General features: G+C 40.0%; 1 protein-coding gene across 1 annotated transcript; it reads left to right on the forward strand.

Moving 5' to 3' along the window:
• Positions 1 to 1,049: 1,049 nt before the first annotated feature.
• LOC114320504 (calcium-dependent protein kinase 32) lies at positions 1,050 to 5,984 on the forward strand. Its single transcript, XM_028267568.2, has 8 exons — positions 1,050 to 2,357; positions 3,197 to 3,320; positions 3,406 to 3,549; positions 4,084 to 4,236; positions 4,386 to 4,501; positions 4,593 to 4,760; positions 4,971 to 5,204; positions 5,495 to 5,984. Exons 1-8 carry the CDS (start codon positions 1,851 to 1,853, stop codon positions 5,648 to 5,650), a joined length of 1,602 nt encoding a protein of 533 aa, XP_028123369.1. The 5' UTR covers positions 1,050 to 1,850; the 3' UTR covers positions 5,651 to 5,984.
• Positions 5,985 to 20,824: the final 14,840 nt, after the last annotated feature.

Below are 20,824 nucleotides of genomic sequence, written 5' to 3' on the forward strand. Positions count from 1 at the left end.
TTTTTGATTTTTTATAAAAAGATATACAAAAAAGTAGAGAGGTGATGTGACTAGTTTTAGTTGGTTTTTTGACTTTTTGGCTAAAATAATTAGTCACCAAACAAGGCCTTTGTGTTCTTAAAATAAATTATTTTTTAATTTTTATATTTAATATTTAATTTAATATAAAGGTCATGCAGCTTTGTGAACATTATTTTTTTAAGAATAATGCATTTAACTATTATGGAGTGTTTTGGTAACACATTAAAAAAATCAAAAGTTAATTTTTTACTATTTTAGATTATATCCCCTCTCACATGAAAAAAAAAAAAAAAAAATTAACTATTTTAACAAAACACACTTATATTTTAACTATTTAAATTGCCTTGACTTGGTCTGCGGACACTTGTGAAAGTCCACACAACATTTATTAATCAACTTGTAACTAATTTGGTATTTATTTCATGTATAAAATTAGAAGAAGAAAGAAAAGAAGAAAGCATACCATCACGCCAACAAGGTAGTTGCAACCAATTTTTTTTTTTTTAATATTATTATTCATATATTCTTTTTATTAATTTGGGACATGTGAGTAGAAGACTTCTAAAAATCAAACAATACTAAGATTTTGTTTGGGATGTGAGTTGTTTTTTTTTTTTTTTTTGGATTTTTTAGTCTAGGCTAAAAAATTTCGTTTAGAATAAAAAAAAAATTTAAAATTTTTGTGAGAGAAAAAATAAAATAATTATAATTTAAATGTGACATTTTATCTTATTAATTTTTTAACATACTTTATTATTTTGTGACTAAAATAATCTTTTAGGCCTCGTTTGGTAATAGACTAAATTAATAATTTTTTAATTTTTTAACTAAAATATGAAATAAACAAGTTAACGTATTTTGAATAATTTTTTAATTTTTTACAAAAAAAAAATAGATAAAAAATAAAGAGAATTTTTTTTTTTCAATTTTTTAATATAAGTTATAAGTATTTTAATTTTTTTAATTTTTAAATTAAAATTATTACATGCGAAACGAGAGTTTAGTCCCAACAAAGTCTTAGGTCAAACGATGATAAGTGTGAAAAGACAAAATCGCGTTGTAAATAGGAATCTCCCTTCCAAGCTTCTGAAATTTGTTTTGGATGTTTTTGGAAACAAAAAACAACGAGAAAACAGAAAGGAAGTCTCTTTTTTCTCTATCCTCTTGGAGGGGGCAGAGAGAGAGAGAGAGAGAGAAAATTAGAGAGAGGGGGTAGGAAGGAAGTCTCTTTGATAATGGCTTTGACCTTTTCTCTCTCTCTCTCTCTCCATCTTCTTCCATGATAGGATTCACACGCAAAATTCCTATTCTCATCTTCTTCTTCACCCCAAACCCTTTTCTTTTCTCCCATAAATCTTCTCTCCATCTTCCAAGAATTTTCAGTGTTTCCAATTCCTTCTGAATTCCCTCTTTTTCCTTGAACATTCCCATTAATACCCATATAACTTTATTTAATTTTTTTATTTGGAAAATCAGAATTGGGTTACAAGATCCTAGAATTCAGGGTTGGTGTTGAAGCTCATCCTCCAGTTTTGAAGTCGAAGAAGAAAACCCAGGTTTTGTAATCTTGAAATTCTTTATGTTTTGTGTAGAAAAGATCAGGGTTTGATCTATCATCACCTATATATTGCTCAAATCTGGAGACCCAGATCGAAAAAGCCTGAGATTTGAAGCTTTGATTTTGAGAAATTGAAGCTTTTTTTTTTTCCCCCTCTTGGTTTCTTATTGTTTTTTAAGATTTTGATTGATTTTGACCCATAGTTTGGTCATACATTGGAACCCATTACATCAAAACATCAAAAAAAGTTGAGAATTGAAGGGTTTGATTTATGGGAAATTGTTGTGTGACGCCATCTCTTGAAACAGAGAAGAAAAAGAAGGGAAAAAAACAAAACCCATTTGCTATTGACTATGGTACAAACCGCACAGTTGGAAATGGTGGTTACAAGTCCTATGTATTGGACAACCCAACTGGACATGAAATAGAGCAGAGATACGAGCTGGGTCGCGAGCTCGGGCGCGGTGAATTCGGGGTTACCTATTTGTGTACTGATAAATCTTCTAAGGATGTGTTTGCTTGCAAATCAATATCCAAGAAGAAGCTGAGGACTAGAGTGGATATTGAGGATGTGAGGAGGGAGGTTGAGATCATGAAGCATATGCCACCATATCCTAATATTGTCACCTTGAAGGACACTTATGAGGATGATAGTGCTGTCCACTTGGTGATGGAGCTATGCGAGGGGGGTGAATTGTTCGATCGAATTGTTGCTAAGGGGCATTACACCGAAAGGGCGGCTGCAGCTGTGACTCGAACAATTGTCGAAGTTATTATGGTGAAGATCTATCTTTGTTTTTATGTAACTTATATTATTGTTATTGCTTTGATCTGCATACCATCTTCCAATTTTATTGTGTTGAATTAACTGATTACACTGGCATTTATGTTTTTAAGTAGAGTACGATAATTAATTCAATATGATTATTAGCTGGAGATAATATGTACTTATATATATATATTAATGCACAAAAGGAGAGTTTAAGTCTTAACTTAACTGAGGACCCCAAAGAGTTTACTTATGTCTGCAGCCAATGGTTATTTGATTTAGTTTCAGTTATTTCCTGGTAATGATCTTGATTACTCGGCGCATCTTACATTAACTGGATTTGTGGGTTTGTTGTTGGAATTAAGGGAATTTAAGTCCTGGTGGAGATAAATTGCTCGATACAAATTTCAATTTCCCTTTTCAGTTTCATTCATTTGAGAATAATTTTTCATCTGAGTTTGGGTGACCTAAAAACTTTAGCATATCTTGGCTCCATTTCAAGATTCTAGTTCCTATGGTAAGATGTTGAGATCTCAGTTTCATTTGTCCTTGTCGCAAAACATGAAATCTTGCCCATTTGTGAACTAGGTACTTGCATCTTTACAATTTGAGTCATTGTCTTCTGACTATTGTTTACTATGTGGTGTGGGCTTTTGGTTTGCTCCATTTTTGGTAATTTTATTTTCTTTTTAAACACATGAAGCCAACTGTTCTATTGGCTATTTCCATTTTTTCTTTATGCTTTGTGAACTGATTGTCTTCATTTTCCCTGAGCTATTCCTTGAAAGAATTTGAGTTTTGGACATGCTTCTAGACTTGAAATTATTGTCCTCTTTTGTGTGTTGCAGATGTGTCACAAGCATGGGGTCATGCATCGGGATCTCAAACCTGAGAACTTCTTGTTCGCTAACAAGAAGGAAACAGCGGACTTGAAGGCAATTGATTTTGGGCTGTCGGTGTTCTTTAAACCTGGTAATGCCTTTTGATACTCATTACACTTGAAAGATTTGCTTGGTCCCTTCATTTACACTAGCTGAAGTTTGTTTAATTTCTACAGGTGAGAGATTTAATGAGATTGTGGGAAGTCCCTACTACATGGCTCCTGAGGTGCTGAAACGGAATTACGGTCCAGAAGTTGATGTCTGGAGTGCTGGAGTAATCCTTTATATCTTACTTTGTGGTGTCCCACCATTTTGGGCAGGTTAGTGTTCGTTTTTACATAGATTTGATGACTACTTTTCACTTCCCGAGGTTTCTAACTGTTAAAAATGAGGTTTTGCGGGCAGGCATTATGTGCAATTTAGAAATTTGTGTAGGCGTTTTTCTTTTATGTGACAATTATACAAATGACCTTGTAGTTTAAATGACTTTGGTGATGGCATTTTGGTTATCTTCTTTTAGTGTTCTTTAAAAGGAGGAATATACTTTTTCCAAAGTTTTCTTTTTCTTTTTCTTTTTCTTGTCTCCCCATTGAACCAAATAAGATGGGTATTATCAATCCAAGTATAAGAAACATACCTAGAAATGTTTTACTTTGTAAGGATGACAATTAGAATTTTCCCCATAAAATTATGAATAGCTTATTAGTCAAATTAAAAAGATTATTAACCGCAAAGCATTCCTTTATGGATGAACTGTCTAGATCGATAAATGGGTACACCATTATATGGGTCCTTGGTGGAATCGTACCTTGGAGTTTAGTTCTTATTTAAAATTCTGTTTTTGTACCATGCAGAGACTGAACAAGGAGTTGCCCAAGCAATCATTCGTTCTGTTGTGGATTTTAAGAGGGACCCTTGGCCCAAAGTTTCTGACAATGCGAAAGACCTTGTAAAGAAGATGCTTAACCCTGATCCTAAGCAGCGGCTTACTGCTCAGCAGGTGCTAGGTAGTGTATAGTTCTTTTGAAATTGCAAAGTAATAGTTTTATAAATTTTTAATGCCAAGCAAAATAAGTAACGAAACTATTACATTCAAATTCCTACTATCATAATGTAAGAAACCTAAACCAAGTTTTTTGCTTGCTCTTAATTTCAGATCATCCTTGGTTACAAAACGCCAACAAGGCTCCGAATGTTTCTTTAGGTGAAACTGTTAGAGCAAGGCTCAAGCAATTTTCTATGATGAACAAGCTCAAGAAACGAGCTCTAAAGGTAACATTTCAAAGCTAATTGGAATAAACTAATTAAGATTATTTTGTTCCGCGCATGTATTTCATTACCAAAATTACTTTCTGTTTAACAGGTGATTGCTGAGCATTTGTCAGTGGAGGAAGTGGCGGGCATAAAGGAGGGATTCCAATTGATGGATACCAACAACAGAGGGAAGATCAACATCGATGAACTAAGAGTTGGATTGCTGAAGCTTGGCCATCAGATGCCTGATTCAGATCTCCAGATTCTTATGGAAGCTGTGAGTAATATCCTCTATTTGGAAACCAGTTTTTAAGCCTTTGACCTCTGTATCAGATAAAGGGCTGCCTAGATAAACTTTATTTAGGCTTCACTTGTATGAAATTCTTGTTAAATTTGTGAAATAAATGACATTTCTAATAGTGTTCTTTATAAAAGTGGTGTAAAAGAAGTTCTATTCATGATGAAGTAATTTGAGGATGTTTTACAGGGCGATGTAGATAAGGATGGACATTTGAACTATGGGGAGTTCGTAGCTATTTCAGTTCACCTCAAAAAGATGGGCAATGACGATGATCACCTTCACAAAGCCTTTGAATTCTTTGATCAAAACCAAAGTGGGTATATAGAGATTGAAGAACTAAGGGATTCCTTGGCTGATGAAGTTGAGACCAACAACGAAGAAGTCATTAATGCCATCATTCAGGACGTTGACACAGACAAGGTCCGTATTAGTTTTATTCCAGTTTTTGTTTTGTATTTTTCTTAACCTTTAAATTTTGGGTTTAGTTTGGAATACTTTAGAATTATTGACATTAAATGTGGAATTGACAAGGTCATGGTAGTTTGTTTTGTTTTTTGGATTCTTAGTTCAAAATGTGCTATTCTTGGGAGTTAGAGGCCTCTTCCCATTCTGCCATGTCCGCATATTTTGTGCATCCATTTTGATCTGAGAAGATATGCACTCTTCTTCATGCTAGATTCCATTTTTAATTTCATTTCTTGTGTTTGCAGGATGGCCGTATAAGTTATGAGGAGTTTGCTGCGATGATGAAGGCTGGTACGGATTGGAGAAAAGCGTCGAGGCAGTATTCACGAGAGCGGTACAATAGTCTGAGCTTGAAATTGATAAAAGATGGATCGTTGAAGATAAGGAACGAGGGTAGATAACTACGAAAAAGACAACGCCATAAAAAAAATGATGAAAATTTGAATGAAAGATCTTTTGATTTTGTTGGCTTACGAATTATTATTTTTCTTCTTCTTTTCCATTCATAGAAGAAAGAAAAAATGAAAAATTATCTTCAAAGATCCTGTTTGAGGATAAGTAGGGTTTGTGAGTGTTGAATGTGTTTCTTCTCAAGTGCTTCTATATTTGTTTGGATAGAAAAGGAGTGTCATTGTGTGATGAAGGTGGTCTAGCAAGTGGGTTATTTGTGATTGTAAATATTTTGACATATATACCTCCATTAAATAGTCGAAGCTACTACTTTTGTTTCGTCAATTGAATCTTGTCAAGATTGTTGTTTTTTTGTATTTTTTTTGTTTTGGTTTTTGAAATGTGGACATTTTATGCGGAGAGAATAGAATGTTCTCCACACATTTTAGGGATAACATTGTGGATAAAGAAGAGAATTTTATTTTGTGATCTTCATTTAGTTTTGACTCCGAAAATAGTAGGGCAGCCTTTGAACTTAGATGGGGACATATGTTTTTGTCTGTACTGCCAGCTTGTAACTGTATAAATTTGGTATCACCAGACTGCCAAGACCGGACTTCAAAAAAAAAATACCAAGACCATTTTTTTATTATTAATTTTTATTTTTATTAAAAATGATTTATTTTTGTTTAAAGTACATCAAAAAACAGTTTGCATGATCTAATTTGGAGTGATTATTCAGTAATTTTAAAATATAGACACATGGTATTTCATAATATTAGAATTTGTGAATAAAGTAGATACGTGAGGTATTATGTTAGGTGATTGATGAACATAAAAGAGATAGGATAAAAATTATGGATAAACTATCAATAGGTTTTAATAGTTAGACTTAATTTTCATCAAGTCTTATTGAAAATAAGTCTTGGTAAAATTGTCGCTAAAAATAATTTTTTTTGTGACAATTTTTTTATATATGTTGCTAAAAATTGACAATTAGCGACTTTTTTTATCATGATTTTTATAGATTGTCGCTAAAATTTATAATTAGTGACTTTTTTATGACAAATTTTTCTCATAGAACCTAGTAGACAATAAGTCCACTTATTAGGACTTATACGTAAGTACTCCTAAATTATAATTAGTTAAGAATACAAATATATGATACTTCGAAAATAGTCTATAATTTTCCTCTAATTTGGCTTGTGGAGAAGGCGGGATATCGCCCATAGAAAGTGTGGGTGTTGATTTCTGACCACACTACCAAACAGGAACTCAGCTGGAAAAAATAGGCAAAATAGATTGCGCCCGAACAACCTATCACAGAAAGATAAGACTCCAGCGGTGATTCTTCCACCTGGGGGCACTCCAACGATCAAGTTAGCACTCAATTATCTCTCAAAGATAGCAAACAGTGCTTAACTCACTAACCAGGAAACAAAAAGCATACCTTAGACCTACGAGGGTACTTTACTTTTATAGCCAGCACTGACTTGATCCCCATAGAAGCCTAGCTTCAATGGACTCTGGCTCAATGCTTATTCTAGACTCTCAAATAGATATAGATAAACTCCCTAGGAGCCTCATCCTTATCCAGACTGAGGTCCGTCCCCATTCTAGGACTCTTGACCCTTATCTATTCATCTTGGATTCCGGTATCTCCACAGACAACCTCGGCCTAGTCGAGATCAAATCGGCGTCATGACTAGGATACGTGGCACCTCGGCTGACACTTCGGTGCCACCTTGGCCACGTGTTGTCATCTACAAAAATATGCCCCCACAACTGCCCCTAGGTTCTATTACCTCAGCATCTGAGGTGATGGAACCTATACCGTTTATCCACATAGCATGTCAGCTAAAAACTTACTTTTAAACCTTCATTACCGATGTCATCAAACATCGGCTACATCTGTCCAAAATTGAAGTCTATTTTACTAATGCCAAAAAACCAAGAACCAGGTTTTTTAAGTTCTTTAACCGAGATCGTCCTCCTAGTCGAGGTCTTTGCTTCATTTAAATCAAGAACTCCAAAGGTTCTATCTACGTATGAGCTATCACGCATGGTTTCTCAACCGTTTTCGGTACGCATCTTCTCCTCATTGATCTGTACCTGACACGCGTCATCAGGCAGGTCGCGTCGCTTCTGCGCACGTCACCTGACAGGCACGTCGTCCAAGGCACATTTATTGTGGTCTTGCTGCCTTTTCATGTTTTAACAAAACCTCTTCCCTTTTTTCGTCTTTTCACTTTTCGTTCCTTGATTTCTCTCAAGCTTTCTCTCTCTAAAGTTTCTTGCTTCCAAACCGCTATTGCCCAATTTCTCAAACTCTGTAACTTGCTCCGTTCATCCCCTCCGGTGAAGCATTCACCATTCCGTTCTATTCACTGTCACCGTCTGACTCCGGTGTACCTCATACCGGCGTCATTCTCTTCAGTAAGTCACTGTTTCCCCCCTTGTCAGTCTTTGATTTAATTCAAACTTTATTGCGTTGTCTGTTGCCATTGTGAATCTTTGCCTATGTTTTGAATTTCATCATTTGTGTATTGAGCATGTTTGTTTGCGATTCTTTGTTGAATCTATCTCTGGGTATATTTGTACACATTTTGCTCACACACTCGCCATCTTGCCACTGTTCTTGGCTTTGCACATCTGCACATACTTCGTACGATGTTCTTGAATTTTTATTGATTTTCTTGAGTTTGAATCACTGTTTTTTTTTTCCTCTGTTTTTCTTGCTTTATTTCCAGATTTTTGCCTTCATTTCTTGTTTCTGTAGACTTAGGCTTGGGATTTGATTTAGAACCCTATCCCTTAGGAAAATCGAACCAAAATCCTCTTAGATCCTTAGAAACCTTCATTCCAGTGCTCTCTAGGATTCAGCCGAGGTCCTTTAAACTCACACAAATCACTTTCTTCTAAAATCTTGCATCCTCCCTCTTTAGCCGACATCATGGGTATGTTTAGGTAGAGGGTGGACACCCCAAAAAAGCTTCAGTACTTTAGGCAAGAGTTCTCCATCCCTACCGATGTCCAACTCAGGTTGGCAGGGGAGGAGGACTCCATCATGCTCGATGACAACTTCATACCCTTTCCAGTAGTTGTTTTTATAGAGTGCGGGCTTAGGTTCCCTCTAAACATCCTTTCAAGAGAAGTCCTACACTACTATAAGCTCAAGCCGATGCAATTGGCCATTAACTCCTATAGTAGCCGAGCTTACCGAGTATGAAAATTACACTATGATGATGCAACATTGCGTCTTGGTAAGTCCCAACACTTGTAGCTTTTTACCTAGCTTTTAACTCTAGTTTCCATACTTAACTAATTTCTTTTGCAATCTTGCAGGCTATCCAGCAGGGTCACTCCCTAGCTGTCAAGGCTGATGATTAAACTCCTTATCTCCCTCAACAAAGCTAAGGCTCGTATTCAAGGTCTCTTAGATCTAGCCAAGGTCACTGAGCTGGCCCTAAAGAATATCGAGGATCGTGCCGAGGCTGCGGAGAATGTTGCCGAGGTCGCATAGGCCGAGGCAAAAGAGGCCAAAGAGAAAGAGGCCCAAGCCAAGACCGAGCTCCAGACAGCACTGTCTACGAAGGCTGGCGAGATTAAAGAGGTGGATGAGAAGGCCTATGCTGAGGCGGCAGTCGACGTCCATGAAGAGTACAAGAAGCAAGTCAGACAGGCATGCAACAAGGGTTACACCATTGGTTGGATGGCTGCTCTGACAAAGCTGGCTGTCCCCGAGGACTCTCCCCTCAGAGATGAAGGTCGACTTGCGGTGTCATTCCCCCATGCTTCAAGCTAATCTGAGGCTAAGGCTAAGGAGGAAGAAAAAGAAAAAAAAAAAAGAAGAAGATGAAGAGACCGAGGTGGAAGTCAATGCTGAGGGTTCTGCTGGGGCTAAGTCCCCAACTCTGAATGAGCAAGTCATGGACTTGACTTAGGATGAGGAGGACGAGGTCGCAAAAGGTGCCTCCCCCAAGAAGACTTCGTTCGAGGTGCTTATCGCCGAGAGGAGCCTCGATCAAACCCTCGAAAAAATTGATGCTGAGATCCAGGCTGAGAAGATCGCTGAGAAGACTTCCCAGTTGTCTTCCGAAGCCGACACACAACCAACTGCTGATGCCGAGTAGTTTATTTTGATGTTTTTCCTTTTTTGTGTGACTTGTACTTTTTCATTTCGAACAATGTTAGCTTTTGTTTGCCGACGTACCCTTTTTGTACTCTAAACAAGTAATCTTCTGTAAGCCGAAGTGCCTTTTTTCTTTTGAATGCAAGTATAATTTCTTCTTTCACGTGTTTATACATTTGTATGTTTTACTGCTTCCATACTTAGAATATCTTTGCATGTCTTCAAAGTACACCTTAACTATGCAATCTTCTCGGGGTAAAGTACCTCGGATATATCTTGTGATTGTTTACTTCAGCCTTGGCCTAACACTTGAAAATATTGTAAAATATTTTACAAGTATTGTTTCTTTGACCTTGCCACCTCAATCTCACTTATTGTCTTCTATCCTTCCCAAGTTGGGCAACCTGGTCATCTTGGCAAGTGCGTATGTACTTCTTGCAATATTAACTTGGCTTATCTTTCAACTTGTAAATTTTTTCTGAAAATTTTAACAAGTGTTAAGCACTTTTTATTCATTATGCTCCAGCTCTCTACCCCCTAATGTGAACTTAAATTTCACTTATGCTCACATTAAGCATATGCCTATGATTTTGTTGCCGAAGTTAGATTCAAACAATGACTAGCCGAGGTTCTCAACTTTGGTTTCTCTGTTAAACTTACTGAAAGGCGCTTAGTTCCAATCTGAGTTTTGACTCTACCGACATGGCAAATCTAGGTTAATCCAACTTAGTTCAACTCCATTATATGCAAGTATAATTTCACCTCTGTCATATAATAAGTCTAAGTTATTCGTCATGTTTCAATCAGAAACATCGCTAACTTAGTTCAACTTTATTATATGTAAGTATAATTCAACTTTGCCATATAATAAATCTAAGTATTCATCATGTTTCAATCAGAAGCATCGCCAACTTAGTTGAACTCTATTATATGCAAGTATAATTCAACTCTGCCATATAATAAGTTTAAGTTATTCGTCATGTTTCACTTAAAAACATCGCCAACTTAGTTCAACTCTATTATATGCAAGTATAATTCAACTCTGCCATATAATAAGTCTAAGTTATTCGTCATGTTTCACTTAGAAACATCGCCAACTTAGTTCAACTCTATTATATGCAAGTATAATTCAACTCTGTCATATAATAAATCTAAGTTATTCGTCATGTTTCACTTAGAAACATCGCCAAGGGATTGGTCAGTCGTATTACGCAAGTTTGAAATTAAAAATCGAGCTAAAGTTTTATTATTACTTCGGCTAATAACAAAAAACATTAAAAAATGAAAAATCTAATGATAAAAAAACTTCAAATTGCAAGTATTCCAAGGTCTTGGCAACTCTTTGCCTTCACTGTCTTCAAGCCGATATGCCCCATTGCCGGCAACTGATATGATTCTATAAGGTCCCTCCCAATTTAGGCCAAGCTTGCCCTCTTTGGGGTCCTTTTTGTTGCTGACAACCTTTCTCAAGACGAGGTCTCCAACTTGAAACTCTCTTGGGTTGACCTTCTTATTGTAAGCCCTAACAAGCTGCTGCTGGTATGCCCCCAATCGAATTGCTACTCTCTTCCTTCTTTTTTCCAGTAGGTCCAGATCTCGCGCCGGGATTGCCTCCTTAGTCTAATTCCCTACTCCCTGGGTTTTGATCCCAGGGATGTCGACTTCGAGTGAGATAACTGCTTCTATACCATAAGCCATGGCAAATGGGATTCCCCAGCCGATCTTTTCGGCGTAGTCCAATATATCCAGAGTACATTGGGCAATTCCTCCACCAATTTTCCCTTTGCTGCTTCTAGCCTCTTATTTATCCCATCCAAGATAGTTTTGTTGGATGCTTGTGCATGACCATTGCTTTGAGGGAAACTTGGAGTGAAGTAGTAATTCTTGATTTTGTACTTTGTACAGAAGTTCTTGATTAGCTTACTGTCAAACTATGTGCCGATTGTCTGCTATGATTGCCCTTGGGATGTCGAACCTGGTGATGATGTTCTTCCATATGAAGTTCTTTACATCAACATCTCGAATCTTCGCAAGGGGTTCAGCTTCTACCCATTTTGTGAAATAATCTGTTGCTACCAGTATAAACTTCCTTTGTCCAGTTGCTTGAGGCAATTGTCCAACAAGATTCATGCCCCACTGGGCAAATGGCCAAGGGCTAGACACTGGGTTTAAATCTGTTGCTAGTTGATGTATCAAAGGTGCAAACTTCTGACACTTCTCACACTTTCTAACATAAGTTTCAGCATCTTTCTGCATATAGGGCCTCCAATACCCCCGAGTAATGGCCCTATAAGCGAGTGGCCTGCCCCCTGCGTGGCTTCCGCATACTTATTCGTGTATTTTATACAGGAAGTCTTCAACTTGTAAAGGATGTACACATCTCAAAAGGGAACTAGAAAAAGACTTTCTGTAGAGATATCCTTCTGCTGTCAGACTGAATCTCGCCGACTTCAGTCTGGCCTTGTGTGCTTCTTTGTGATCATCTGGCAACTTCCCATCTCTAAGGAACACTACTATCGCATCCGTCTAACTTTGTCCCATCTCCACACATATTGCTTCATATTCTGTGTTTAGTGGTTCTACACTTGGGCCTGATAAATAGTCAACCATTATTGTCCTTGCCTCTCTTGATTTTATTGCACTAGCCAAGTTAGCCAAGGCATCAGCATGGCTGCTGTCATCTCGGCTAACTTGCTGTAGTCGGCAATCCTAGAATAAGGCTACCAGTCTGACAACCTCCTTTACATAGGCCATCATTTTTTCATCTCGGGTTGCGTATTCACCTATTGCCTGGTTGATGATAAGTTGGGAGTCACAGAAAACCACCACCTCGCGGCTTCCATTGTTGCTGCCAACTTCAATCATGCGATCAGTGCTTCATACTTTACTTCGTTGTTTGAGGCTTTAAACCCCAAACGAATAGATTGTTCCAGCATCTGCCCATCTAGCGATACTAGCACTACTTCTACCCCTACTCCCTGCCGATTTGAACTCCCATCAACAAACAAGCGGAAGGAGTCGCCGACGTAAATATCGCAGTGCCTGAGTTTCTCTTATTTCTTCTGTTCTGCTATCCCCAGCTGGGTTTCTTCTTGTTCACCTGGCCATCCTAAACCACGACTCAACGTAGCCCGATGTGGGATGGCGCCAGGTGTGAACTCGGCTACGAAGTCGGCCAAAACTTGACCTTTGATTGCTGTTCTGGGCTTGAATTTTAGGTCATATTGGCCCAACACCACTGCCCATATGGCTATTTTGCCGGTCAGATCTCCTTGCTGCAACAGAGACTTCAAAGGATGCTCATTTAACACCATGATTTTGTGGGCTTGAAAGTAATGGTTCAGCTTCTTGGAAGCCATTACTAAGGCCAGTGTCAGTTTCTCCAAGGGTAAGTATCTGGTCTCTGCATCTGCTAGGGTTTTACTCACGTAGTATACTGCCCTTTGTTCTCCTTTTTCTTCTCTGACTACCACTGCACTCACTGCATGCTCTGAAACGACCAAGTATAATAACAACTCCTTTCCAAGTACTGGATTTGAGAGTACTGGAGCTGTGGTCAGATATTTCTTCAAGTCGACCAAGGCGACTTCGCACTCTTCTGTCCACAAGAAATCTGTGGCCTTCTTTACTAAACTAAAAAAAAGGTTTGTATTTGTCAGAACTTCTGCTTATGAACGTATTCAGGGCTGCAGCCCTTCCAGTCAACATCTGCACTTGTTTTGCCGATGTTGGGCTCTTCAAGTCCGGGATAACCTTGATCTGATCTGGGCTCGCCTCAATGCCCCTTCTAGTAACTAGGTATCCCAGGAACTTTCCTGACCCAACTCCAAATGCGCATTTTGACACATTGAGTCGAAGCCTAAATATCCTCAGGATATCAAAGACTGCTTTCAGGTCAGCCAGATGATCCTCAGGCTTTTTGGTCTTCACGACCATGTCATCAATGTATACCTCCACAGTTTTGCCAATTAGATGTCTGAACATCTTGGTCACCAGCCTCTAGTAGGTTGCTCCTACATTTTTCAACCCGAAAGGCATCACTCTATAGCAATATAGCCCTTTTGGGATGATAAATGCAGTCTTCTCCTCATCGAGGGGTACACGACTATCTGATGGTACCCCCTATAAGCATCCAAGAAGCTCATCCTTCCATGCCCTGAAGTGGCATCTACCAATTGGTCAATCTTGGGGAGTGGGAAATTGTCCTTGGGACAAGCCTTATTCAGGCTGGTAAAGTCCACGCAGACACTTCATTCCCTATTCTTCTTATTCACAACAACTGTGTTTGATAACCATATTGGGTAGTTTACCTCTCGAATGGCTCTAGCCTCCAGCAATTTATCTGTCTCCTCTTCTACTGCCTCAACATGCATCAAGGTCGGCCTTCTAGCCGTTGAATGACTGGTTTAGCCGACCTGTCTACATTTAGTCTATGGCAAGTGACCTCAGGGTTAGTGCCAGGCATCTCGTATGGTGTCCAGACAAACACCTCAATGTTTGCTCGTACAAAGGCTTCTAACTCCCTTTTCTCTTCCTCGGCCAATCCTGAGCCGAGTAGGAAGAAACGCTCTTCGTCCCATTGCTCGACTAGGATCTTCTCCAGGGCTTTGTCACTCTTCTCGGCTGGTTCTTTACTGACGTCATCCAAAACCTTCATGTCCTCATCCTCAATTTCTGCTGATTTTGCTTCTTGCACACTGCAGGTGGATTTCATTACTGTCATGGAGCAATTCTGTGCCTGCACCTGATCCCCTATGACCTCCTCAATTCCATGCTCTGTTAGGAATCGCAACAGCTGGTGTAGTGTTGAGGGAACAACCCCCATTGAATGTAGTCATGGCCTTCCCAGGATAACATTGTAAGGGGAGGGAGTGTCAATTATTGTGAACTCTGTGTTTACTTTCTTGGTGTCAGCCTGCACCTCCAAACTTATTGCTCCCAGGGGCCACGTCGGCATTCCGTTAAACCCAACCATTGGACCCCTGGACTGCTCCAGATCATCTTGGTGAAGGCCAAGCTCCTTGTAACATCTGACATACATGATGTCACAAGAGCTACCCTTGTCAATTAGAATGCACTTTACCTGGCACTCTCCAACCTTGAGGGATATTACCAGGGCATCATTGTGTGGATACTGCACTATTTCTAGGTCGTCTTTAGTAAAGGACACCATTGGTCCCTAGCATTCGTCTGCCCTTGGTCTTTTTTGTCGGACTCGATACACATGTTGTAAGTGTTTCACCTTTTGAGTTTTTCCACGTATCTCATTCTCATTGACCTTCGAGTGAATCGCATTGATTACTCGAGGTCCGCCTGCTTGTGGTTGTGGTGTTGGTGGAGGTGGTGCTACTAGTACCTGAGGCAGCCTGGCTTGTTTTTCCCTTGTTTTGGCCTCATCTACCATGTAACGCCCCCAAAATAATACCGGAGATATTGTAACGCCCTCAAAATAAACTCATAAATCATCCAACAATAGCATGCTTAAACATAAGTGAATAAAGCATAAATATTTTCCATCAAAGTAGTCTTTACAAAATGTATTACATGTTGACATCAAAGTAACTGCCCTATGGGCTTACAACTTTCCAAGTCAACACTTGGTTACAAAAAGAGAGTACTAACTCTATACAAAGAAAGCTCTTGGCTTGATATACATGTAATACAATCAAAAACACAAAATAGCCCAACAGTCTCAAGCCTCCCAAGCTATGTCCTTGGAGGTGGCATGCTGCCTGTACCTGAAAATGATGTCCCATATAGGGTGAGCCACAGCCCAGTAGAAATATACTAAACCAACTATAAACAATGACTAAAATAATAGCATTCGATAGATAGTCCACACTTTTATTCCAATTCATGTCATATTACAGTTTCATAACAATCATATCCATGTTACACTTCAGTTTCCATTTCTTATTCAATTTTTAAGTTTGAAAACAAGGCTCAGAACCTGACCAAACAATTTAATGAGATAGTATCCCATCACTAAAATACTTTCGAAAATCATGACGGATACTGTAGACACCCCATTTTTGACCGACCTTAAGACTCAGACGTCACTGATTGAGCGCTTGGTGATGTTGCATAATGTGCTCGTTCAGAAGTTTCAGAGTTGCGGCCGTGAGCCCTGCCTCCAGACTTCCGAACCCTCTTTTGTGCTTTGCCTCGGTTTGCGAACCAGGTTCGATTTTCTTTGTTTCTTTTCCTGAGGGGAGAGAGAGGTCCCGTAGACCATCTCTCAGTGGCCGTGGGCTACATTTGGTGGCCGTAGGCCATTTTGCCCATTTCAGAGTCCGGTTTCCGGTTTTTCGGAATCACAGGCCGTGTGCCTCGGTTCGGGACCGCCTAACCATCTCCGTTTGTTCTGATTTTTGGCATACTTCCTTTCTACTACCTTTTGAGGGACACTGGGGTCTGAGAAACCCACTTCGTGGCCGAATGCCACTTTCGGTGCTTAACAGCCCATTTTCGGGACCTCGAACTGCGCGTTTTGGCCCCCGAGCTTTCGTTTTGCAACGGTTTTCGTTTGTTTTTGGCAGGTACCTCTGTTTTATCACTGGGAAGGTCACTGAAGGGTGGGAGGCCAGTAATTGTTGCAACAACCAGTTATATATCCTCCGACGCCCTCCGACGCCCGTTTTTCACACTTCCGGGCTAATGTTGAACATCTTGGGCCCATTTTCTTGAACTTTGGACCACATATTTGTGATGTACACACATGGGAGGACCCTAAAAGTTGGTGGCCGGCCACTAATGTTGCTTGACCCCTTTGAACCCCTCCTTCCGGGCTAATGTTGAACACCTTGGGCCCATTTTCTTGAACTTTGGACCACATATTTGTGATGTACACACATGGGAGGACCCTAAAAGTTGGTGGCCGGCCACTAATGTTGCTTGACCCTTTTGAACCCCTCCTTCCGGGCTAATGTTGAACACCCTTGAGCCACTTTCTTGGACTTTTAACCACAGGGTTGTGTTGTACACACATGGGAGGACACCATCATGTGGTGGCCGGCCACTAAAATAGCTTGACCCTTTTGACCCCTAGCCGGCCGGCTAGGGGATGTGGCCGGCCGGCCACCTGCAACAAAAATACTTGGCCGGCCGTGATCCTCACACTGTTCACTTTACAGCTGTATAGCTTTATCCCCCAGAAAATATCTTTATCCGGGGGATATTTTGTGGAGGAAAGTTGGCCTCCTTTTTCCCCCACCTTTACACCCTCTTTTGTTCCATATAACCAAGGTAAAACATCTTATTTTGGGGTTAGAAAAAATGGTTTGAGGCCCTTGCATTACATCTCCCTCCATCTCTCTCATTTTCTTCCAAAATCCCTAAGTTCTACCCCTTTTCTTCATCACCACCAAGCACCACCACCACCACTCCATTTCCAGCAGCTAGGAGAGCTTTCCAGAAGCTAGGAGGCATCACTTCTTCAAGCAAAAGGCAGCCAAGACTTGTCTTCAAGGGTGAGCACCATTTCTCCCTTTTTCTAGCTCTTTTTGTATCTATTTCTTACCCCTCTTTGCTTATACTTTTGAGTTCCGGCCATAACTGAAATTAGTGTTATTTTGAGCTCATTTTCATCTTTCATTAAGGATATTTCTCTGTTTGAGTTTTATTTTTGGCACTTGCTTCACAACCCTCTTGTATGCCCTCTTTTTTGCATGATATTTCTAGCCCATGTGTGATCTTTTTTTGAGCATTCTATAAACTGTAAATGTGCTTATTTTGGGCCCTTCTTAAACATTGTTGAAGGGCCCATCACCATTTGATGTTTCTATATGCCACCTACCATTATAGCCCTCTTTCCCCCTCATTTTTGCATGTTTTTTTAGCCTATTGTGTTTTCACTTTTCGGCCATGATCAGAACTGAAAGTGGCCATATTTTGACCCCCTTGTCATGTTTCATTAACAATATTTTTCTGTTTGGTGAATGCTTTGTATACCTCATGTTATAGCCACTTTTGAGCCTCATTTTGCATTGCATTCCTAGCATGTTTGTATACTGATTTTGAGGCTGCCATAAACTGTAAATGTGCATATTTTTGGTCCCTCTTCAGTGTTGTAGAAGGGAATTTTTCAGTTTGGCTTTTGCATATACCACTTGCTTCATACCCCTCTCTTGCCCCTCATTTTTGCATGCCATTGTTGCTCTACCTATGCTTGTTGTTTGACCATGTTCATAACTGAAAAAATGCCTTTTTAGGGACTGCCTAGCTTCTGTATTTGCACTTCATGTCCATATTGTGCACGCATTGCATAGCTATAGGCCATTTCGGGTGCCTAAATTCGCATTTCGGGACTATTCCATGCATTTGGTGTCATTTCGCCTCATTTCGGGACTGTTTTCCCCCATATTTTAGTGCTGAAATTCCATTGGAATGATTGCTTTCCATTTTCCATGTCATTTGCATTGCGTATGCCATTGCCTCGGTTTGCGTGCCCGTGTGCACGCATTTCGAGGCACTTCATTTTTCATCCATCGGCATCCTATGTGAGTGTGGCTGAGGCTCCCTCATGTTGGTATAAGCCCATATCATATTTTCATGTCATATTGAATTGCGTATGCCATTGCCTCGGTTTGCGTGCCCGTGTGCACGCATTTCGAGGCACTTCATTTTTCATCCATCGGCATCCTATGTGAGTGTGGCTGAGGCTCCCTCATGTTGGTACAAGCCCATATCATGTTTTCATGTCATATTGAATTGCATATGCCATTGCCTCGGTTTGCGTGCCCGTGTGCACGCATTTCGAGGCACTTCATTTTCATCCATCGGCATCCTATGTGAGTGTGGGTGAGGCTCCCTCATGTTGGTACAAGCCCATATCATGTTTTCATGTCATATTGAATTGCATATGCCATTGTCTCGGTTTGCGTGCCCGTGTGCACGCATTTCGAGGCACTTCATTTTCATCCATCGGCATCCTATGTGAGTGTGGCTGAGGCTCCCTCATGTTGGTATAAGCCCATATCATGTTTTCATGTCATATTGAATTGCATATGCCATTGCCTCGATTTGCGTGCCCGTGTGCACGCATTTCGAGGCACTTCATTTTTCATCCATCGGCATCCTATGTGAGTGTGGCTGAGGCTCTCTCATGTTGGTATAAGCCCATATCATGTTTTCATGTCATATTGAATTGCATATGCCATTGCCTCGATTTGCGTGCCCGTGTGCACGTATTTCGAGGCACTTCATTTTCATCCGTCGGCCTCTTATGTGAGTATGGCTGAGGCTCTCTCATGTTAGTATAAGTCCATGTTGCATCCTATATGCCATTTTTGCCCTATTGCATTGCATATGCCATTGCCTCGGTTTGCGTGCCCGTTTGCACGTATTTCGAGGCACTTCATTTTTATCCGTCGGCCTCTTATGTGAGTGTGGCTAAGGCTCTCTCATGTTGGTATAAGTCCATGTTGCATTCTATATGTCATTTCCATGCCATTGCATCGCATCCTACCATTGTCTCGGTTTGCGTGCCCGTGCGCACGCATTTCGAGGCATCTCATTTTTACAGCACAGTGCATACTAGGTTATATCTTAGATTGCATCCTGTCATTTTCTCAGTTCGCGTGCCCGTGTGCACGCATTTCGAGGCATGTCATTCCATAGCATTGTGTATGTTAGGATTGTATCTTAGTCGCATTTCATGCATGTCATGCATATTGCATCGTGTTCGGGATAGGAGTTAGCCCGGACACGGGAAACGAGGTGCATTTCGTACTCCGAGTGACGGAATGTGTCTCAATTCCCCAGTCACCGACACTCCGGATTATCCATGATGGAGTTAGGTTTTAGCTGTGTTTTCGTGTGCATTCATCCTATATTGAATTGTGCATTTCGATTCCTCGGCCATCATGCCTCGGTATGCGTGATTGGTGGCACGAGGATCGAGGCATGCATATATCTGTGAAAATACATTGCTATGCCCCTTTCCTGCTCTCTATTGCAGCAAAATGAAGAATCAACAACTTTTCGGAGCTCGACACGCTTTCCAAGAATAACTGCTAAACAGAGGCTAATTGGGGCATCTCGGTAGATTTCCGCGCAAGGCAGCCCAGGCATACATCATTCGTCAGAAGCAAGGTAGTCCCTGGCTTGCACGTCAGTTTTACAGCTTTCTTAGTTAATTTGATTAATTAATTAGGAATTTGTACATTATTCGGACTGTAATATTTGGACTGTAATATTCTTTTATTCGGGACTGTATATTTATTCGGACCCTCCGAGCGAGGGCATAATTGTAATAAGTGTGCGTGTGTGTGTTGTATGTCTTCCAACCCCACGTCTTTCTCCCTTTTATTTATCTGCTTATGATGGTTAGATTAGGGCATTTTTTCAGTTAGCATACAGTATGATAGCATGTTTGCATTCATTCATCTGTTTTGCATGCACCGGGCTCGGCGCATCATACTAACTACATTGTATTTTCAATTCCAAATTGAATACATGATAGTTGTAGCATCTCATATACCATGTTTTGAATAGCCGAGCCTGCTATAGTTTGCATTTTTGCATGTGTTGCATTAGGCATTTCTGTATACTTAGGGTCATGCATGATTTCTAATACAGTTTTTGTTTTGGCTTGGAGTACTCGGTAAGTTTTATGCTTTAGCATCCTTGCATGCGTGTGAGTGACTGCCATGAATAGCATGCTTACCTTGAGGCTATGTGCTTATATGATATAACTGCCTGAATGCCTGTGGGTGAAGGTTGGGTTACTTGAATTGGAATAAATCATCAACTATTTGTTTTAAGCCCACTAGATAGTGGCAAAACCATCTTTTCTAAGCCCACCCGAGGGTGGCAAAATCTGCATTTTTAGCCTATTTGCGAGTAGCAAACCACCTTTCAAACAAGCAAACATGAGACGTTTTGTTCCAATCCAGGCGACCTGGTCTATACTTGTATGCTGTGCGCATCACATAGTAACCTAGGCTAATAACCGGAATAAGAACATACAATGTTTTCAAAAATAGATATCATGGTTAGTAGAGGCCGGTCTATGACCGGGCGAGCGGGGGTGCTCACGAAGTGACCTTCCCCA

Source organism: Camellia sinensis, chromosome 10, assembly GCF_055761805.1.
Source record: "Camellia sinensis isolate YWXY chromosome 10, ASM5576180v1, whole genome shotgun sequence".
NCBI lineage: Eukaryota > Viridiplantae > Streptophyta > Magnoliopsida > Ericales > Theaceae > Camellia > Camellia sinensis.